Below are 23,799 nucleotides of genomic sequence, written 5' to 3'. Positions count from 1 at the left end.
GACAGATGCTTGGGCGGATCTAACGGCATGCACACACGAGTGAGTGAGATTGGGCACAAACATCCCGGATCCGTGAAAGACTGCTCTTCCCTTTCAATCCGCAAGTTGCCCCCTTCCGAGGTCTCGATGCTATTCCCTTTGCGTTCAGATGCGAGAGGAGACGGCGAGAGCGCAAGGCGAAGGCGCGGACTTTAGGGTCTGACAACTCACCCGCAGCTAGTAAACACAGAGGAGTTTCAGTTCCCATCTCCCCCTCTCATCCAATACGGACAACTTCGCCCTTTGGCCACTACAAAGAGTTTACACTTGACTCCAATTTACGCTTGCAAAATCGAAAAAGAAAAATATCTCTCTTTATAACACTGTTATTTTTTTTATTATTTTTTTATTTTTTAGTAGGTGACAGCATGATGGACATATCTGGAAAATGTTGATCTTACCGTCTTAAAAAGTCCATTCTGTGAAGAAAGCGTTTGATAACGGATTTTCAGGAGAGAAGGGCATCTGGCGAGCGAGAGGAAGACGCGTCTGCTTCGCCCGCTGCTGTTTTTAAATACCTGCTATGAGCCCCACAAAGAAGGCTAAAAAGTGCTATTAGCGGCCAAGAAAGTGTTTGGCAATAGCTCACTGATCCATGCTCTCGCAGCAGCAGAAGCTGAGGCGCAGCCCGAGTCCATCCCCTCCTTCTGATGTGCGTTGTTACAAGCAGGAATACCCAATCAAACACCTATCGCATCGATTCTCTCAGCGGCTTCCCGACGCGCGCGGACAAAATAAGCAAACGAGGCAGCGCGCGGGCGACAAGTCCGTCCATCTCCTCCTTCAAGCTTTTTGTCTTTACCCCGGTTTGTTTATTATAGAAGAGATGGACGTTTGAAAGGCGGTGGGCACTTGGGGTCGTTGGGATTTTCGCAGAAAGCTATCGGCGACAGCTACGACAGCTTTTTTTTTTTGGCTTTTCAAATCGTAGCCTGTGCGGTTACTCGGACCGGATTGCTCATGGATAACACGTTTATTCAAGCGAACGAGTAAGTAAAGCCCTTTTCCTTCGTGAGCCATTACTAAAGGTGACTGCTGCCTGCCTTGCACGCGTCTTTACGCGTAAACAAAAACATTAACTCAGGTTGTTGATTTGATATACACCTATGTAAGTGTCAGTCATTGCAACTCTACAGTGTTGTGTTCGTGAGCTGCTACTTTTACTATTAGAGTGTATTGGGTTTGGCTGCGGTAGGGAGAAAGGCAGAGAGAGAGAGAGAGAGAGAGAGAGGCATATGCCTACCCACATGACACGAGCTAGCTAACCCATTCGAGATGGAAGGAGTTAATGTGACAGTGCTTGATGTTTGCCTCTGTTTGCCGACTTTGAGTGACGCGATCATTTCGTTTTCCTTTAAGCTTGCCTGTTGCAGCTTCCAGCGCGGAGTGAGAGACTCGCACTGAGGCACGAGCGGTTTTCCTCCCCACTGTAACGGCTCGACTCTCCGTCAAATCCAAAAGACGCGCGGGGGGAAAGAGAAAGAGGAAAGAGGGGGAAATCCCGCTTCGTCTTCATCCTCTTCAGATCTTGCCGTCTGATTTTTGGGTTTGAACACTGCCGATACATGTCAGGCGTGTGAAAGCGCCCCAGGTGCCGTGTATCAGAGCAGAAGCTGAGCAGCTCTCGGGATCTCAGGGGCTCCTGAAAAACCCCCCTGAAAGAGAAACATGCCACGGAGGAAACAGCAAGCGCCCCGGCGCTCTGCAGGTACGGCTCCTCTTCTTCCTCATTTGCTCTTCGTCACCTCTGCATTTTTTTTTTGTATATTTGTTTTGCACTATTTTCATAGTATCACTGAACTCAGAGCAGAAGCTGAGCAGCTCTCGGGATCTCAGGGGCTCCTGAAAAAACCCCCTGAAAGAGAAACATGCCACGGAGGAAACAGCAAGCGCCCCGGCGCTCTGCAGGTACGGCTCCTCTTCTTCCTCATTTGCTCTTCGTCACCTCTGTATTTTTTTTGTATATTTGTTTTGCACTATTTTCATAGTATCACTGAACGTGTGTGTGTGTGTGTACAGGTTTATATATCCTGATGGGGACTTAAAACTGAATACACACAGACTCATGGGGACTGGTGTCACGGTGGGGACCTACATTGAGGTCCCCATGGGTACAAAAGCTTATAAATCATACAGAATTCGTTTTTTGAGAAAGTAAAAATGCAGAAAGTTTCCTGTGAGGGGTAGGGTTGGTATAGGGCAATAGAATATACAGTTTGTACAGTATAAAAACCATTACGCCTGTGGAGAGTCCCCACAAGGATAGCTGACCAGAGATGTGTGTGCGTGTGTGTGTGTGTGTACTGGTTTATATATCCTGGTGGGGACTTAAACCTGACTACACACAGACTCATGGGGACTCGTGTCACGGTGGGGACCTAAATTGTGGTCCCCACGGGTACAAAAGCTTATAAATCACACAGAATTAAGTTTTTTGAAAATCTAAAAATGCAGAGAGTTTCCTGTGAGGTTTAGGTGTAGGGTTGGTGTAGGGCAATGGAATATAGAATATAGAATGGAATACAGACCGTACAGTAGAAAAACCATTACGCCTGTGGAGAGTCCCCACAAGGATAGCTGACCAGACTGTGTGTGTGTGTGTGTGTGTGTGTGTGTGAATGATCTGGAATTATCCACTGCTCCTTTACTTAGCGAAATGACCTGTATACGAAAAAAGTTTTTTTTTTTTTTGGAAAGGTTTTCTTTTGTAGTTTGTAATGCTAGTGTAGAAGAGCGTTTGAGGCCTCATAGTGACATTTCCTTTAAGCACAGTAGTCGACTGGCTGAATAATAATGTTTAACTTTATTCACGTGAATACTGGCTATTCTACTCGCATAGTTTTTGCACTTTGGTCCGTTCCCATGCAGCTGAAGCTGAGTCGATTATAAGTCTTTTTGATTGTTCTCTCTTTTACACCCCTCTCTTTCCTCCTAGGGCGTAGATATTGACTCCATGCATTAGAGATCTATAAAGAAGCGCAGGAAAAAAAAGGGCTTGGGTGGCAGCTGACTCTTTGATGCCGGCCTTGGTTGTTTTTGGCTTTTTTGTGCGAAAACATTTGATCACAAAAAGCCAACTTCTTTTTTTTTTCTTTTTTTTTTTTATCCCTCCTCTCCGTTTCTGGGAAAGACTCAAAGATTATTTTGTAGCCGACTCACGAGGGGTCTAGAAGAGCCTTTAATGGACAATTGCCATCTTTGATTTGACGGCTGATTGATTGCCTGTCATCCGGCTGCTCTTTGATCTATTCATTCCTGATAAACATCAATAAATCACTCTCCATGGCAATGCCACAACCCCGTGACGTCACGTCTGCTCTGACAACCTCCCATTAAAACATCTTTAATTGCTGCTTTTCTATTTTTGTACATAGGCCGGGTACAAGGCCACATTTACTTCCGCTGCTCAAAGGCCACAAATACGAGGAACATGAAAAAAACAGACCGTTTGAATAAGGATAGGCGACATCTAAAACTGTTTTTTTTTTTATGAACTGTCTAAAAATAACGTCATGGGATACCTTATGACATTTTGATTGTTAGTTGACAAATTTGTAACAAGGAAAAATGATGTAGTCAGAGAAACAAAAATAGAAATCTGTCAGCTTAACGGTTACTAACGTCTTTTTAGGCCTACATTGTAGCCACTTTAAAAGTAGTTACTGTTTTGATTAAAAACTGGAATACTTACATCTTGTGATTTTTGAATCCTTGTCTAAACTTTACTGGGAGACACTGGAAGCCTTTGTTTATTCATGGATGAATTACGCACTGTTAGTTTACGATAGACTGCAAAATATTTACCGCTTACACTTTTTCAGGTGAAGATCTTATCTAAATAAAAATAGGCAGACCATTGACAATCAGATTCAACAGTTGCATACAGTTAAATATTTATGCATAAGGCATGTGAATTGTCAAGAACAGATCCGTACTGTTTGATCAACACTGACGCTCTTGCACGCATACAAATATCACTGGAGTACAATGCACTCATGAACGGTCCAATAAAGGGCACACCTACAGTCCTACACACACTTGCATTTGTGGTTTACGGGGACTCTCCATAGGCGTAATGTTTTTTTATACTGTACAAACTGTATTTTCTGTCACCCTAAACCAACCCTACACCTAAACCTACCCCTTACAGAAAACTACTGGCAAATTTTGAATATCATAAAACAGTTTTGTATGTTTTTTAAGCCTTTTGTTTTACGGGGACACATTTGTGTCCTCATAAACCATGCTTATGTTGTAGTACCCATGTCATTATACACATTTGTGTCCTCATAAACCAAATATACACACACATACATACACAAAACTAATAACCTAATCTGGAGACGGAAGAATGGTTTGCTCCATCAGTCTGACCCGTCAAAGCAACTTTGTTTCATATTTGATTTAATTGTCTCTCTTTTGACAGCCACATTCATCAATAGCTCTAATGGTCAATCAGAAGTTGGCAGAGTGAGTGCTCTCATTTTGTCCCCCCCTCTCCTCCTCTCCTCTCCCAATACGATAGGCTTGTGCTTTACTTTATCAAAATGCTTTTGCCTAATGGACGCGCAGAGGTAGAGGGAAGGAAGGAGGAGGGGAACAAGGGTGACTGAGAGGCTTCTCATTTTTAGAAGAGTGAGAGAGAAAAAAATCAGGCATTTATGCCTTTGATGAGCGGATGAAGACAAATACAAGAGCAGGCTGAGAGCCTTTTTTCTCTCTCTTTAGATGAGGCAACTTCCTGTGATTTTTTTTTTTATTTATTTCTTTTTTAACTCCCTCTCTCCTTTCTTCAAACCAATGCCCCTCCCCTTCGTCTCTCCCTCTTCTTCTCACTCCATCCCTCCCCCCCCTCCCAGCAGCCCTCACAGCTGCAAGTTATAAGGTTGACGACTGCACTGTGGCATACAAAGAGTGATGACAAATTGATTGCGCCGTCGTGATGGAAAGAGCAAAGGAAAGATGGCAGATGATGGGCCTTGATTAGGAACTTTGGGAAATCCAGTCCCCTGCAACCTTGAGCTTTGCATGAGAAAATTTCGCCCTCCCTCACATTTTCTGTCTCTCTTTTTCTCGTTCCCTCGTTCTGTCTCTCCCTACCTCCCTCCTCCCACCAAGTCTGGAAGGCCCGCTCAGCCGTAGAAAAAGAAAAGTTGTTTTGCCAGCTTCATTAGTGTTCACCTAATTAGCTGTAAAGCTGATGGATTCCTGACAGGCCTAATGATTGGAGATGACAAGCTCCGCACACTGTCATCCAGCCCAATTAGGTTTGCAGCTAGTTTGATGTAATCAAGTTGATATTACACAGTCCTCCATGCCTTTAGTTGGTGCACTAACTCAATTTGCTGCTGCAGGTGACAAATGAGCCGGGGTACCTGGGTAATCATGTTGGCTGGAATAAAGGGCTTTTAATGGTCAAGAGACTAAGAACAATAAGAGTGGTGAGGTGACAAAACAGAATCAAAAGGCACAGAAAAATTGTGTTGTGGAAGTGCGTCACGGGCTCACGCACACCTTTGTCGTGAATTTTTTTATTTTATTTGTTGTGGGGAAAAATTGCCTGCTCTCCATTTGTTCAGTCTACTCTATCTATCTCTCTTTCTAACAGACAGACACAGCACTACACATCATGTTTTTGTTCACAGGCTACAAAGCTTTTGCCAGACCAAAAAAATCTATTGTTTTGGGGAGTCGAAGAGAACATCAAACTTTTTCCCCCAGCCATCTCTTTGCCCATCTCGTTTTATAATATGAAAGTAAAGCACACCGTGCCCTCAATACCTAAGTGTTGATACTTACAGTTTCCTGGTTAATGTGTCGGTCTCGGCTCTTAGTTTGGTGAAATGTAATCTCTGTACATGCATTTAAACCGAGCGGATTTGATGTATGAAGACAGATAATAATGTTGACATTGGTCATTATGATAGTGTTCATAGCATGTTTAAAGTTAGTTTATCTGCGTTAGAATAAATGCTAACTCTCAGCATTGTGTTTAGAGCGGCTAAATATGATTTGGGTTGTGACGAATTTAACGGAGGCTGCGCTGAGATGGATTGCCGTTGGGGAAAGGAGCCGATTTCTGTGATTTTGTGTGTGTTTGATTGATTGCAGACAGGAAGCAATGATTAATCAAACTCAAAGCCTGTTCTGGCGAGGATGTGGAGCGTTGCATACGTGTGATCATGTGGGGAACACACAAAAAATACGGGGAAAAAAAGGGCTTATAAATACGGTCACATGAACATAATCATCACCCACACGTATGCTTTTATGAAGCACATAGGGTTCGTTATGATTAGTATAGACAAAGTCTCAGAAAGAATATCAAAATAGTTGGCGGTGTGGAAGTTTTCAAGTTTCGTTCTGTTTATCGGTAATGTCTTTTGATTTCTTTGCAAATTAAGAGTTGTCCACTTTGGTTCAAGGTTTTATTTTTTTTTCTTCCCCTGCTGCAATTTAATTACTTAAATTATAATGAAACATCATGGTGACTTGATTATGTTAATTATCCTTATTAAAACCTAGTCATGATAATCATATGCATTATCAAGAAAAAAGAAAATTGTCATGTACACCACTGTCCAGAATTACATTTTCAAATGAATGGATTTTTATTTTTTTTTAGTTTAATATATACGATTATTTAATTCACAAAATGATTAATCAAAAGTTTGCATACTAATGCACACCCAGACGGATATAATTTTAATCTAGATGTTTTGCATGTAATGAGAGTAAAATTTTCAAATCTAACAGATCTAATTAAATATCATCTGCAGCTCTTTAATAGGTATTTGAGTATTTCTGTATCAGTTTTCCTTATCTGACAGCATTATGAATGAACCATTTCGTAATTACTAGATGGTCATTTTAGCAGGAGAGGGAGCAGCTTGTTACTTTGCCTGCTAGATATATTGTTACACTGAAATTATGAATTGTTGTCGTCGCACAGTGTTATTTACACAGTGGTTGGACAGAGGACTGCATTTGGCGCTGTGTAGGTGTCTCTTCAGCAGTGTGTGTGTGTGTGTGTGTGTGGATTATGGGGCCTGAGTCTTCGTCCTCTTCACATTGCTCTGGCCCAAACCCTGCGCTCCCAGGCAGCCAACTGACACTATGATTAGTTATGGCTGTCCTCCGCCTCTTTCAGAGCAGAAGAGGCGGGGAAAAAGCACAGGAACGAAGAGAAAGAGAGAGAAAGAATGAAGGAAAGAAGGAGGGGGGTTAAGGGAAAAAGCTGAATAACCTAACAGCCAAACAGAGTGAGAGAGAGAGAAGGGAGGGAGGGCAAGTTCTCCTCCCTGTGGATCCACACCAGGGTTGATGGTTGATAAACAGAATTTTTTTCCAGAATCTTCCGTCATGGCTCCCATTAGCTTGACAGCTGTCAATTAGGGCTCCCTTGGTCTCGCGGGCTGCAGTTTATTGCAGGCGGTAGATGCTGTCATTTCCCTCACAGTTTCGCCTTGAGCGTTATCAGGAGCGTTCACACAGTCAATAGCTGATGCATCAGCACTTATTTCTTAAATTGGCTCACAAGGCTGCATCCTTCCCTCATTTTTCCCTCTTTCTACCCCCTTACTATCTCTCTTTTCTCTGTTTCCTTCTCACTTTTCCTTTCTTTTCATCCCTTCTTTTCCAGAGATTGTTTGGTGAAGATATGATGATGAATGGTGACTGCAGCAGGGTTAATGAGAGTGCAGGGTGATTCTGTTGTTTTTGTGTGACTAGCTTTTACACACGCTCTAGCTAACAACTATTGTGACAAACATTTCTTTTTTTTTTTTTTTTTGATTAGATTCATCGGCTGATCAGATATTCTGTATCTTGGCCACTGCTCTCATCCAGCAGTTAAAAAATGACAAATGCATACAACAACATTTCAAAACTAAACATTTAAATGAAAAAGTTATGATAGACTCTTTGTGCAAACATTTTTATAACATTGCTAAAGGTTACAAAATAAAGCAATTTCACAGTTTGAAAGCAGCAGGACAGTCGAAATAACCTTAAAAATACCGATCCACAAAGTATCAACTGGTAAAAATGTTTTGGTAAAAAAAAGAATTCTTCTTTTTGCAGGAACACATTTACTCCTTTGACTGTATTGACCATAATCTGAACAAAGTAATGCTCTTTTTTCTGTAATGAAGTCAAATTTACTGTTTATGTAAAAATATCATTACGTTTTGTATTTAAGATTTAAAACCTCACTTAAATGTACTGTTTAAAAGTGAATATTGTTTTGATCCCTCCCTTTCTTTTAAGTGTGATTGACCTAAATGCAGACACATTTTAACTTTTATGCCGACGGTAATCGCTCGCCTGCTGTTAGTTCATATTGTTTTGCAAAATAGAAAATGCTTGCATTATAAGAATATAATATAAAATGTAATGCAAGTACATTGTATTGTATTACATTGTAAGCAGTAAGCACATTGCAATACAATACATTGTATGTTGGGTTTTTTATTTATTTAGTTTTCTCACTAATTTAAAGTGACTTTTTTGATGGAGGTTCTCCGTGCACAACTCAAATCCCTAACGGATAACTAAATTCATTGTTTGTTTTTTTAAATGATTGATTATCATTGATTATCATGAATTATCATTCATTTTTTTAAATGATTGATTATCATTCATTTTATCAGTTACAATTGTGCTATTTCAGCTCTACATTAAAATAGAAATACATTTGTATTTCTGTTGAAGAATACAAGGCATTGTCAATAAAATATGTGACCCTGGAGAACAAAACCAGTCATAAGTAGCATGGGTATATTTGTAGCAATAGGCAAACATACATTGTATGTAGGGATGCAGCGATTAACCGGTTTCGCGATTAACCGCGCTTTAAAACGTCACGGTTAATTAATCGTAAAGGTTCCGCTAAACCGAGTGTTTCTGTTACACGGAACGGAACTGTCACTTAAATGTACTGTTTAAAAGTGAATATTGTTTTGATCCCTCCCTTTCTTTTAAGTGTGATTGACCTAAATGCAGACACATTTTAACTTTTATGCCGACGGTAATCGCTCGCCTGCTGTTAGTTCATATTGTTTTGCAAAATAGAAAATGCTTGCATTATAAGAATATAATATAAAATGTAATGCAAGTACATTGTATTGTATTACATTGTAAGCAGTAAGCACATTGCAATACAATACATTGTATGTTGGGTTTTTTATTTATTTAGTTTTCTCACTAATTTAAAGTGACTTTTTTGATGGAGGTTCTCCGTGCACAACTCAAATCCCTAACGGATAACTAAATTCATTGTTTGTTTTTTTAAATGATTGATTATCATTGATTATCATGAATTATCATTCATTTTTTTAAATGATTGATTATCATTCATTTTATCAGTTACAATTGTGCTATTTCAGCTCTACATTAAAATAGAAATACATTTGTATTTCTGTTGAAGAATACAAGGCATTGTCAATAAAATATGTGACCCTGGAGAACAAAACCAGTCATAAGTAGCATGGGTATATTTGTAGCAATAGGCAAACATACATTGTATGTAGGGATGCAGCGATTAACCGGTTTCGCGATTAACCGCGCTTTAAAACGTCACGGTTAATTAATCGTAAAGGTTCCGCTAAACCGAGTGTTTCTGTTACACGGAACGGAACTGTTGCAGCTTGCGCAAAACGAAAAAAGGTACACTAGCAGTGCAAGCTTAAAATGGGGTGCTTATCAGAGGCACGGAGGCTACTACATGCATTAGATGAACTGTGACAGAGGAACCAAACAGCAAAGCTTTATTTCACCAGAGAAATGCTTGTCCATAGTGTGGGACCATTGTGGGTACACCAAGAGTGACCAGGGTGTCATTTAAATATTGCTGTAAAAAAACTCCTGCTAAAGAGCGAATACATAAGGGATAATGCACGTTCTTCATTAACGTTGTTATTTACTATCCCTGTTGTAGTATTATTCATAAGTAAAAACCAACAATATTTTTTTCACCATGTTTCCAAAGTCTAAAAAGTCATGTAAAGAATGTACAAACTGAAAACATTAAATACTTTTGCGATCTATTTCCATTTGTTATTTTCAAAATAGAAATTCTGTCATGGATGTTTACAGAGCAGAGGCCACCTTTTTTAATTCCAAAGGGAGAGATGGACTTTTGTTTGTCTTTTTTATTATTATTTTTTGCTGTATTGTTGGTTACTGTGTTATTTCTGTTTCAAAAGCCAGCAATAAATAACACTTTAATATCTAAAGAGTGTTCATGTGATTTTATACGTTAGTAATGTTGGGAAATATATAAATGCATAATAATCGTCATAACCGTAAAACTGTGATTATTCCTCAGACAATAATCGTACCAACAAAATCTATAATCGTTGCATCCCTAATTGTATGGGTCAAAATGATAGATTTGTCTTTTATGCCAAAAATCATTAAATATCATGTTCCATGAAGATATTTTGTAAATTTCCTACCATAAATATATCAAAACTTCATTTTTGATTAGTAATATGCTTGGCTAAGAACTTCATTCCAGATTTTCAAATAGTTGTATCTCGGCCAAATATTGTCATATTCTAACAAACCATATATCAATGGAAAGCTTATTTATTCAGCTTTTTATTATATAATATATATATATAATATAATATATCATATATTATTTGAAATCTCAATAAAAAAAAAATTACACTTAAGACTGGTTTTGTGGTCCAGGGTCACATACTGTATAGGCTATTGTTTTGTATTAAATACTGTCATTTGCACACATTAATGTGAAGCTCTATATACCATTAAAATATGTGGTTTGAAATAACTTGCTGTGCTGAATACAGTGGACATAAATAATATATATTAGGCCTTTGGTGTTTGTTAAATTTGACACTGTGTAAATTTGCTTCTTGACTTATGGGTTTATGATCCATTGTCTTTTTATTCTGCTTAAATAAAAGTCTATTGATCTTTTAAATAATAATATGAAATAAGGAAGGACGTCATTCCAGTTTTGACTATTTTTTCAAAGTGAGTCACACAAATTGAAAATAAATTAAGCATTGTTAGTGACATTTAAACTAAACATTGAGTAGCTTATCTGCCATTTACACATCAAAAAGTACAAGAAAAATAAATATGTCTAAATGTTTGTGTTCCCCTTCAATGTTTCTGTGTTTTGATTTGATGAAAAGTTTAAATAGTTTTAGTTCAGAATGGTTGTGAGCTGTAGTTTGTTGATTATTTCCTATGTTGTTGAGAGAATTGGAACTACATGCACCGTGATTGTTGAACCTGTTTTACAAAGCAGTTCCCACGGAGAAAGCATAAGTGTTGATCAGCTCCGTATGCGCATCTTGCAGATTCTTGTTTATTTTACCGATCAATAATGAACACTGAGCCCTCCCGATGACACCCAGAATACACCTCCAAATCTATTTGTTGTTTCACGCTGACGATTGGTCAAGATTCTCGGCCACGCTGCATGATTTGCTGCTCTCGTGGCCCACACCTCTTCCGGCGGGGGAATCTGGGAGGAGACAGGAAATGAAGAGGGTTTCTGGGATCTGTGTGTCTGGCTGTGGTAGATGACTATTTTTACCCTGCCCGGTACTGTGAGGGATATTAGCTTAGCCTTGCACAGAGGTGGCACTGAGTATCACAGTACTAATGAATCATACGGCCCGCACTCTTTCCATCTGCTTGAGTTGCCCCGCCTTCCTGCTCTGTCCCACTCTGAGCGATACTGTAGTTCTTTGTGTGTGTATCCATGAGGTCGGTCCACTCTGGCAGCTACACGCAACTCTGAGAGTTCCAGTGAAATATGGGTGCGTGGAAGTAATCCCTGTCATGTCGAAGAGCGATGGGGACGTGCCGAGGGAGGCCGGGAAAATGACACAGAGGGAGAGTTAGTTGGGGGCAGGGACTAGACAGTAAAGATTTTGGCATGTGTGTGCGCTGCTCCCTGCAATTATTGACAGATGCCTTTTCTCCACCATTGGGTTCGGCACCATAAATCCTCTGGCTGTAATGAGCTTGAGAAGTGCCACCCTGCCAGTGAGCTAATGAAAGAGAGAGAGAGAGGGTGGAGGGGGATCACGCTTCCTTGACACATTTTTTTTCTTTAAATGCACTCTGCAGATGTCAGGCCCCCACTGCCAGTGTGTTAAAAAAGAAAAGAGCATGAGATAGAGGAAGGAAAAAGAGAAGACGATTTTTACAGTAAAGGCACGGTGAGTCGAAGCCTGCCTTTGAGGAGACACAAGAAGGGATGAGGAGAGAGTTTCGGTCTGTTGGTCGGTGAGCCGTTTCGGGTTTCGTTTCTATGCTCAGTTCATTTGTCTGCCGTATGTAGTTTTTATTTGAAATAGTAGTCGCGTTGTTGCTGAAGTTGACTTTGATTGATACCCTTGCCCTCTTGCACTACTCGGAGCCAGGATTTTTAGGACTTGTCGGTTTCTTGCTCATACATATTTTTTCCCCTTTCTTTCCTTCGTTGGCCTGTTGCCTCTTCCTTTTTTTATGGATAGTATGAGAGAAAGAAAGTGAGATGAAGCAATAGAGAGAAAAAAAAAAAAGAAAAGCCAGCCGGTTCTCTGGCTCCCACACGCACCGATACAACACCGGCCTTTTTGATGCCGTCCTGAACCCGGAAAGCGGGACTGAGAGAATGAAGGAGAGAGAGAGAGGCGCTCCATGCCAAACCGTCGATTTCCCCAGCTCCTCAGTACGGTCATACATCATGGACCCACCCTTCTCTCCTGACAGAATGACATGTGTCATTTATCAAACAGGCCCTTGCCAAGGAGCCCAGTGTTAGGGGCCGTCCCCCCCTCGGAGAATTGCCACTGCCTCCACGCCACCAATGGTTCTGCACAGCCAGGGGAGGGGATAGCGGATGAGGGGGAGACATGGCTCCAGTTGGTCCACTAACAATACCACTCAAATCCTTCCCCAGAATTCCTATGTTTTTATGTTTGTGGATGTTTTTTTATGACATACTTACAGAAGTTTGTATTTATTGAGGTCACAGGAAGTTGCAGGTTTTATAAGTTAGCCTACAAGTGTTCGTGCACACTTCTGGCTGTCAGGTATCAGTCAGAACCCAAATCCACCATCCCCTACCCTCCCTCTTCCCTCCTCCTGTCCCTCCTTCTGCCTCTCCAGGGGCCTGCATGAGTGCATTGGAGCTTTTTCGCTTTCCCATGATTCAAAGGAGCATTACTGAAGATGGATGCTCCTTAAAAAAAGAAATTGATGATGGATACAAGGCTGGCCATGTCATTCATCATTTTGAATATTATTTAGACTGGCCGTGTAAAGCTGTAACCTGAGCAGGGCTCAGAGAGAGAGAGAGAGAGGGAACAAGAGAGAGCTCAGAGCAGGACATGGGCTTCCTCTGATGGATGGGCTGAGCTCTTGCACTGTTCGTTACCAGATACCAGAGGAGCCAAACTCCTTTGCTCACTCATTCAACCACTCACTACCCGTTTTTTTGCGCCTGAAAGGGCAAAAATAAAACGAGGGGTGGCGACGCTTGAAAACAAAACGCAAAGTGTTTTTGTTTGTTATCACCGTGGCACTGTAACCTAGGTAACCCTAACTCTTTTTTTCCATTTTTGTTTTCCTCCCCGTGCGCTGAAATGTTTTTTCATTGAGGTCGTAAAGTTTTGTCGACAGCCCCTCAGGAACGAGGTGACCATTGTCGTCATGGACCCGAAAAGAGCGGGAACAGCTGGGCTTCATTAGCAGGAAATGAAGCCGACCTTTAACGAAAGCAGAAAACGAAACGCATATCTGAGCGCTCAAATCGCATATGGTCGTCCGCACCCAGCCCGCGTTAATGAAAACATTTCTTCCATGTTTTCCTCCATCTCTTTTGTGACTGTAAGATGAGATCTGTCCGAATCATATTTTCACAGTATCTATAAGCATCTGATAATTCGGTTAACGGCGCACTCTCGCGGTGTGCCTGCAGTTCATGGGCTGGTCAGATTCTTGTCTTCTCTGGCGGTGGCAGTTGAGTGCTCAACAATGCTTGATATATTTGTCCATTGTTGCAGTAGCGGACTACGCGGCCATTGACGTGAGATCACGCTCTCGGCCGCATTGATATGGGTTTGATTAATTATTTTGCTTTTCAGACTCGTTGTTGGACGTGGTGGGTGTACTTGAATTCATTTTTCTTGAATTTTCCAGCACCTAGAACGTGTCCCAACTCATGACAGGCCCCACCCTATGATGAACTCCTCGAGCGTTTGGGTTTCAGCAGTCTACATCTGTAAAAAGCCCTATGGGCTTCATCTGCCCCTGCAAACCCCACTTTTGAGCTGCACCCTTCTGAGAGAGGTTGAAAGCTTGGGTCAAACTGTTAAGAGAGCTTCAAACCCATTGCAGCGAGAGAAAGAGAGAGAGAGAGCACATGAGAAAAACATAAGTGCGTGAGGGAAAGCAAGAACAGGATGGAGAGAATAGGTTGTTTTGTTTTTGTATGCTCTATTTATTCCCCTTCCTAGTACCCCTCTCTCCCTCCCTTGCTCTACCTCTTTTTTTCCAGTTTTATAGCAGGAGACATGATTTATTGTGGCCATCCATCTCTGGGTCTCATCCATCACCTCCTGGTTGCTAGGCAATAATGGCAGCAGCTGTTTGCTTTGACTCAGACAGAGGCACTGTCAATCAAGACGGGCAGGTGAAAAGCATTAGAAACATGCTATTGTCAGACGGAATAATTAATCAAAGGCAAGAAAGATAATTAAAAAGATATGACCCTTGCTAGCACTTGCTCAGGGTTGCCTGTGAAGAGGAAGAAAACGAGGGAAAGGAAGAGAGTGGAGCAGGAGGAAAGCACTAGCGTGTGGCATGTCCTCTCTCTCTCTCTCTCTCTCTCTCTCTCTCTTTCTTTAACTCAGTCTCACTCTCTCGACACAGTAAGGGAGTGGAGCAGAGGAAGATAAAGCTTGTTCTCTCCGTCACTAGACCAGTTTGTAATTAATTTAAAAGAGATCGGAGGAGAAAGAGAGAGGGGAGAAAAATAACAAAAGGGCTGGCGGAGATGAGAGTGAGTGAGGGGAGAGAGAGGAACCACATGAAAGGGTTGAGTACCTCGCTCTGATACGAGCAAATGCTACAAACGCGTACTTAAAAGTGTTCCTCTTCAAATCCATGTCGCTCGCTCTCCTGTGTGCCTCTGAGTGTGTGTGTGTACGCGCTGCGACTTTCCCACAAAGCCTCAGGCCTACACGGTGTGCCTTTAACTCTAGCTAGATGTCTCTGTTGAAATGCACGTGCACACACTTATAGTGTGTTAATGTTATTCAGATACAGCGAGAGACAAACAGCCCTGCAGTTCAGAATAATGAGTGACCGCGTGCTGGGTACCTCAGGACAGCTTTATCGACACCTACGCAGGGTCAGTCACTCGTATAATGCAGAAAGTTTGGGTCAATGACATAATGCTCATTTTTTTGTTCTCCCTATTAATTGATTCAAAATTATATGAAAATGCAATTTATGCATACAGTGACTTGAATTCACATCTATCTATCTATTTATCTATCTATCTATCTATCTATCTATCTATCTATCATCTATCTGTTTTATTCTTTATTTACAGAAAAACGTTTTTTTTTATTAATGACTATGATGTGAACACTTACACGTAATTAAGATGTATGTAAAATGTTATCTTTTTTAATTGGTGGTTAAATGTAAAGTTTTTTTCCAACAGAAAAAAATGTTTTAGACCAGCTTTTTCACAATTTTTCTCTTTCTTTATCACTTTTATGTCATTAACCTTTTCATCTAATTCTTTTACATTATTAATTTGGGTTTTATTACTGTCACAATATTGTGTGTAAATGTCTGTTGGTTGTGTGGTGTAAGCTGGTATAATGTAGAGACAGACGGTCAATTATACAGTTTAGCTGTCATTATCCAAAAATATCTGCCCACAGAATGCCTGCATTGACTGATCCGAATCAAGTATTCTGGAGAGCCATGTAATAATTTGCAGAAACATAGTGTGTGGAGTGTTTGTGCTTTAGTCTCTGTTCACTTGGTTAGACAGCAGTGTCTCCTGCACCTACATGTCTCTGAGGTAATGTGAGGTCATGTTGCCTCCAGCAGCAGCTCTCCCATGGGCCTGTCTTTTTGTCTCTGTCTGTCTCTCTCTCTCTCGCTTGTTTTCTCCATCATTTCAGTATAGATAAGACCCCGAACAATGCGTTCACCTCCTAAACCAAAGCGTTCTCCCAAATATTGCGTTCATATAAAAGTTTATTGTAGATTTCAGATTTCACACAGCAATTGTCCTGCATATCATTTTAATGTTTTGGCTCAGAAAGATAATAAAGGGTTTTTAAAACACTATTATGGCACTTTTGCCGCATGCTAGTTGAAACATGAGTTAGTGTCCGTGGTGCTGTATGTTGTAAGTAGTGTTTGGTTAGTCATTGTCAGATAAAAGAGTCGCTCTAATCTTCTCATTCAGGTGCAGACTGAGAGTCCAGTCAAAACACTAAAACGCAGTAATATCCAAAGTCTCTACCCCAGGTCCAAAAGAAATGTAAAGAATGTACAAACTGAAAACATTAAATACGTTTGCGATCTATTTCCATTTGTTATTTTCAAAAGGGAAATATTTTCATGGATGTTGACAGAGCAGAGGTCACCTTTTTTAATTCCAAAGGGAGAGATGGACTTTTGTTTGTCTGTATGTTATTATGTTTTGCTGTATTGTTGGTTACTGTGTTATTTCTGTTTCAAAAGCCAGCAATAAATTACACTTTAATATCTAAAGAGTGTTCATGTGATTTTATACATTAGTAATGTTGGGAAATGAATAAATGCATAATAATCGTCATAATCGTAAAACCGTGATTATTCCTCAGACAATAATCGTACCAACAAAATATATGATCGTTGCATCCCTACTTCAGGGGGCTGCTGTGGTACTTTAAGTCTTATACATTTGTATACAAGGCTTGCATACATTTAGATATGGCCTTGAAGTCCCCCGCCATCACATCTGTGAGCTACAGAGCTACTTTCTTTTTCTAAAAAGAAAGAAAAATTATAATTAATTCTTTATCCAAAAGTGGGTTAAAATGAATACTTAACTAATACTAAAAAGAATACTTATTTTTTTAAATTATTGTGCTAAAATTATTTTTAGAACATAGGAAAATTAGTGTTATTATTAAACTACTATTATTTGTTGCATACATTAATGCATATTTTGTGTAGTTATTTTGAGTTTCTAATTGTATTTATTTTTATGCCTCTGACATATTTTCCTTCTTGCTGTTCTTTAACATATTTGTTGTATTTTTATTTAAGAAAAAATCCAAGTGCAATTCACTCCTTCCCTCTCCTGCGGCTGTCTGTGTCGCTTTTTGATGACACGGTCCACATCACGTCTGCTGTGCGCTTGAGAGGATGTCCCTCTCCCGGCTGATAAGGCCCCCACTGTTTATGAATTCCTCTGGCTCGATCCAGTCACCCAACCCTGGAATTCAGTGGGGGGAAAGTTTGTGTGCCAGAGTACGTCTCTGTGCTCCCAGCTGTGCGTATAAAACCACAAATATTATGACGCTGACAATCTTGACCGCTTATCTTTACCGTAAGTTAAGTACACATGCATGTCTGAGCAAGAGGTATTTTACTGTGTGTGTGAGTGGATGTGAAACGAAGGCTTTGAATGACTCAGATTAATATTTGGCTCTGTAATTGAATTGCATACATGCTGCACATGAGTGTAGCAGTTGGGTCAGAGATCTGGGCGTACAGCTGTCCCACTGTGTGACCGCAAACACTCCCAGCAGCCATTACAAATCACTCTTTCACCATAATAACGTATAGCCTGCACACTTCTTTATTTCTGTCAACAAAAAAAAAAATATATATATATATGTATGTGTTTCTATTGTAAGCTGAGGGGGAAAACAATCTGTTATACCTCTGGCTATGTTTTGTGTGTGTGTGTTTGGAGTGTTGGGGACTGATGTGGCTGTGTGTTTGCTTATCTCTCCATCGTGACACAGGGAACTGCGCTACATTAATACCTGCTATAGGGACTGTCTGCCTCGCACCTCTCTACAATGCAGATAAGCTTCAGCTCTGGAGGATTATCAACAGAGCCCGTGCTCACACACATACACACATGCTTTATTTATTGTTTGGAGGTGCTGCAAGAAAGGAAAGAGTGTAGAAGTGGTAGTGGGGGAAAAAAAAAAACATGAGACTGAGGAGAAGATGGTATCAAGCAAAAATTGGCAAACTTTAGAGTCTTTTTTATCTTCCCTGATACACACACATACTCACACAAAGATTTGTTCAGGAAGAAGGGAGTGTTCATGCTGTCTGTCTTCGTCTCGCTGTTTTTTTTTTTATTCCATTGGAGTGAAAGGTGGTGACGTGTTTTGAAAGTTATCAGTAAGATAATGATACATTATGTGATCTTGACAAATGGAATTATTACAACAAAACAAAATCAAATAAATGCATTTAATCCAAACATCAAAGAATTCAAAGAAAGCACACATGCTCTGACTTCTCAAGCTGAGACGTTCTTACGCAGGCAACTCCAGCATGTGTCATATCCTGATCCTGCACTTCCTGTCCTCCCTCTTCAGTCATATACATAATGAAAAAGCTAAATTAAAATGAATAAAAATGACTAAAGCCCTCTTAATCCTTAAAACTGACCTTAAGCTAAGCAGTCTCGATTCTCATTGTTTTGTTTTTTTTGAGTAAGTTCGGCTTCCAAAGCAGGTGTTTCAGAACATCTGTGACATTTAGAGTTCCTCATCCTCTTGTTAGGCGAGGAATGCGGTGTGTGTACCGTTTGTGCCTCAGATTACTGAGGAGACCATGGCCGAACATGTGCAGTATTCACAGAATTTATGATTGTTTTTTTTTTTTTTAATAAGGTGACACTGTGGTTCTTCGTAGCCTTTCGTAGTGTGCAGCAGCGTCTCTGTGCTGCAGGTTATTGCAGGAACCTTGGTTTTTGTTTGTATCCGTGAGTTGTGTGCAGTGTGTGTGTGGTATTGATTGTATTGTGGTGTTATTGTGAGGTTCATGGCCATGGCGCGGTTCTCCGAGCTCCCCTGTGGAGTTCCATCCTGCAAATACAATGCTAGGTGGTAACTCTTCCTCATCCTTATTGAATTCACAACAGACATACTGATTAGCTTTTGTGTGTGTGTGCACATTTTTATCCACAGTGTGATTAATTTACAAAACATTCACATCAAGAACACTCAGAGGAAAAGATGCAGTATTTCACACACATATGGAAGCAAACATTTACTCTTACAGAGCAGAACATTAGCCCATAGCAGCTGCGCCAAGATGACACATACATACTCAGAATGAACGAATCTAAGACATAATGACATTTTTCTCTGCCAAAACTCAGAGAGCATCTTTCACTCCCTCTGAATATGCATGTCTGCAATTTTCTGGTCAACGGGGATAAACAAAATAGTGTGTTAACTTCCCAAGAATCAAACTACTGTTAATTTCCTGTCATGCATCAGTAGTTGGAGAGCGGTACTGCACTAGTGTATTTCTTTGGATATAGAAAAAAATGTCATTCAGAAAATAATATTTTGTCTTGAGGTAAAACAGATCTCGGATCTGTTTTCTAACTACACCTCCTGAACAATAAACCTGACCCCCAGCCCTGCTGCCAAGGGCGGCGCGGCAGGGAACGGCTACACGGCTGTAAACAGAGTGGTTTAGTTTATGTGTCTGTTTTCACGTCTGCCCCGCAGCCCGACAGCGGACTCTCCAACATGAGCAATATCATTGACAATCAGTCCCCTCCCAGCTCATCTACACCCTCTGCCCTGTCTGCCTCCAAATCAGAGTAAGGCAGATCTCTTTCTGTTTGCCTCCACGGCCCGGCTCCATGCTAACAGATTAACCCTGACATCCTCAACAAGCGGGGTTTGCTTCTCAGGTGCCATCCAATGAGAGAGAGAGGGAAAAGTCGAGCCAATAAAGAGTGGAGCTGGAACTAAGGCGGCGGAGGCAGAGAGGCTATATCCTGCGCATTAGCGCCACGTCTGCCCTGTCCGTTTACGTGCTGACAGATCCACTATTATCATAATCGGCCCGAGAACATGACGGGACGCTGAAGCGATGATGTCGTTTTATTTACGGGCGAGGCAGCCCCCTCCCTGCCCCGCACTCGCAGACCACGTACCCCGGCGGGCTGGCACAAGCGGGCGAGTAGGTCAAATGACATCTTTTGATCAGAGCTGTCCAAAGGGATCAGAGGAGAGTGGCAGGTAATGGATACCCAGTGACACGCTGAATGGAGAGAGCCAGCGACTAGATGACTGCATGTCTCCCGTTAGGAGCATCTCACTCTCTCTATCTCACTCGTATTTGCTTTGCAGGCCTACTCTCTCTGTGTATCTCAACACCCCCCTCCTTCTCCCTCTCTCTCTCTTCCAAGGCCTTCAGATTGACGTCTCGACGTAGTACCTAAATCAGTGGACTGCCACCGGCTAACACTCTGCATTATGGGTTGGAAAATGCCTATTATTTTGCTGCCTAACATATCTGCCAAGTTCAGGTCTTGTGTACGTGGGAGAGACACACTGACTTTTTTTCGTTTCAAATCAGAGATCTTGTCTATTTTCTGTCTTTGTGTGTTTGTGGGAGGTATGGGTCATGATTGCCGCTTGTTGGATGACTTGTCCGTAAGTGAGGTTGAGATTTTTATATATGGATTTATTTATAAATACACTATATATATTTGATATTTTAAGTGTGGGGCTTTAATTAGCGAGCTAGGAGCATGTTTTAGCTGACACATTAAAGCAGCACCGCTACAGTTACACATTCAGAAGGAATTGTCTTTGGTCGTTGCGTCATGTCTTGCGCTGAGCATCCCATCATGGCATGTCAAATTAAAAGTAGTCAAACTATTAAAAATGCAAGAACATGTATTATGTAAAAGCCCTCTAAAAAAAATGTTCCTTAAAGGGATAGTTCAACCAAAAATGAAAATAATTTCATCATTTACTCGGCCTCAGGTTGTTCCAAACCTGTTTGACTTTCTTTCTTCTGTTGAACCTAAAATATATTTTGAAAACTGTTGTAAAAACCATACCATCTCAGTTACCATTAACTTCCATTGTTTAGGCAAAAAAGTAGAGAATTTTCTTAAAATATTTTTCCACTGAAGAAAGTAAAATCACACAATGTTCATTTTGAGCGAACTGTCCTTTTCAGACTTATTAGCCATCTAGTCATTCAGGGAAGCCACTGTCTAGTCGATTTTGAAAATGCATTGTTTTTCCATATTTGTCTTTTTTTATTTTTTGTCACATGTAAATTTTCTGTACATACATATTTTTTCTTCTTTGTGCACAGACATAACCATGTTTATATTGTGGTGTTAATATGTGTTTTGTGTGTGTGTGTGTGGTAGCCGAGCCGAGTGAGGCCCTGGGGATCACAGCAAGGCAGATCTGTTCTCTCCCATTACCCAGCAACCCTCTCTAATGGGAGACTGACACACTCCTGTGATTCTGAGTGGGACAGAGGGAAGAGAGAGAGGGAGGGAAATACATGTTATGGGAGGGATTACTAAAAGAGGAAAGAGGAACAGCACAAGTCACTGAGCAAAACTGAGAGATTCTCAGTAAGGCACACATGTAAACTCATTCAAAGACAATCACCCCTCCCTCTCTCCCACTCTCTTTCGGCCTCTTGGGAGTTCCCAGTGTTTGTGTAGATGTTTCTGACCTCTGGTTGCCCCGTACTTTAGGAATGTGACTTCTCCAAGTGGAGCGCATCTGAATAACAAAGGCAGGCGGGTGGATCATTTGCTGGAGATCATCTTCCCCCTGCTTTGTAATTGTTTGTGGTGTCTGTTTTGAGAGCTGCTTCAGACAACAGAGCCACACACACACTAGACTGATTATGAACTAACTAGAGTTCATATCTGGGTCCATTTTTATAATCGATTTGACCAATCAATTAATCAATAAATATTATAAAAAGCATAATATAAAATTTAAATCAGTAAAAAAAAAAATTGTTTGTCTAAATACATATGACAGGACATGGACAAATATATAATTTTTCCTCATTACTATCTGGCACAGGTGAGCTGTAAGTTCATTCAGCGTCTGTTCAGTACAGGAAACACCTGCTGTAGTCACAGATTTCTGAATGTCCTCGAGAACATTCGCTCATCGTTCAAACAACAGCCTCAGTCACTGCTGATTTCCAATGTGACATCCTGAAATACAGATCATATATGTGATGGAGTCAACTTTAGTTACACAAGTTTGGCTTGGTTATATGTGACCCTGGACCACAAAACCAGTCTTAAGTTGCTGGGGTATATTTGTAGCAATAACCAAAAATACATTGTATGGGTCAAAATTATGGATTTTTCTTTTATGCCAAAAATCATTAGGATATTAAATAAAGATCATGTTCCATAAAGTTATAAAAAAAAAAAAAAAAAAGACAGTACATTAAAATTACTTTTAATCAATTTAATTGAATAATACATTTAATCAGTTTTGCCCCAAAATCAACTGGTATTTTCACGCATGTAGAATCATCAGTGTAAAAGTCATAGACTGTTTCTTCATCTCAGTGACAGATCAGAAAGTGATGCTTTAGGGCACTAAACATAATAAGATTGAAGATCTAAAAATATCACTAAATACATGGTTAAAAAAAGTAGGAATGACGGTACCTTCAATCCACACAATGTTAGTTCTTCAGATAGTCCTGTACAGAATAGCTGAGGGATGATTAGTATTGAAATCGTATCTAAGTATTACTTTCATAAAGGGACTGTCTCTTTTTAACAGAGCATGGTACTCACTGCAATTTGTTGCAGCACATTGTACTTAGACATCCTGGCCAGTGATATGAGGTTTCTTTATGTAAAATTTATAAAAAATTTATATTTTGATCAATGTATTCATTGGCCTGGTGTGTTTCTAATTAGGGATGCACCGATAACGATACTGGTATCGGTATTGGGCCCGATACTGGTCTCCTGTACTCGTACTCGTTAAAATGCCCGGATACCAAACGCCGATACCACACAGCATGTGATAAGCGCCATATTCAGACAAAGAAACACCAACAACAGAACAACAGACAGCAGAAAGGAGTTAAGGATGTCTACCACGAAGTATATGAATATAATGTTAAACAGTCAGTATTAACGCCTGTATAGCTGATGTGCGCGAGCTGATAAACAAAGCGCGCTGAGTGGATTGAGCGTGCAGCGGTGCAGATGCGCGAGCTTGATGTGTGAATATATATTTCTCACAGACATCACTGGAAAGTTTGTAGTAAGTAAAACAAGTAAGTAAAACAATGCACAAGTTACTTAACGTTAGGGAGAGCGAACGAGAGAGAGAGAGAGAGCGCGCAATTCTGTTGTGTGATCTTTGATGTTCACTCACTTAGCACACGCATCGTTTGGATTAAAACTAAATCGTAAAAATAAAACCATTCATAGGGGCATTCACTATAAACATAATTTATTTTCAACCTTAGGCATACACGACTTCCTGGCGAAAGTGAATCTAGCAGCCTGTGTGAAATGCGCTAGGCTATACTACTGTCCTCTCATTCTGCATCAGTACAAATACGTGCACGCGTTGCGTGTGTTTTGCTTGCTTGAGTGTTTCTGCATTATATGAGTGGCTTTGGAATATAAACCGCAGCACGTTTCAGATGATAAAACGCAACTTCTATTTCTGAAAATATCACAGTTAGGAGATTTATAAC

General features: G+C 40.5%; 1 protein-coding gene across 1 annotated transcript in view; it reads left to right on the top strand.

Moving 5' to 3' along the window:
• Positions 1-1,875: 1,875 nt before the first annotated feature.
• Positions 1,876-23,799, top strand: part of LOC107570485 (teashirt homolog 3-like) — a 41,059-nt gene continuing 19,135 nt past the window's right edge. Inside the window, exon 1 of the mRNA XM_016256713.1 lies at positions 1,876-1,941. Within this exon, the coding sequence (XP_016112199.1) occupies positions 1,908-1,941 (34 nt within the window). The 5' untranslated portion in view covers positions 1,876-1,907. The remainder of the gene's footprint in view (positions 1,942-23,799) is intronic.

Source organism: Sinocyclocheilus grahami, unplaced genomic scaffold, assembly GCF_001515645.1.
Source record: "Sinocyclocheilus grahami isolate Dianchi unplaced genomic scaffold, SAMN03320097.WGS_v1.1 scaffold1464.1, whole genome shotgun sequence".
Lineage (NCBI taxonomy): Eukaryota > Metazoa > Chordata > Actinopteri > Cypriniformes > Cyprinidae > Sinocyclocheilus > Sinocyclocheilus grahami.
The sequence above is the reverse complement of the archived record's forward strand: the minus strand, read 5'-3'. Positions and strand labels throughout refer to the sequence as shown.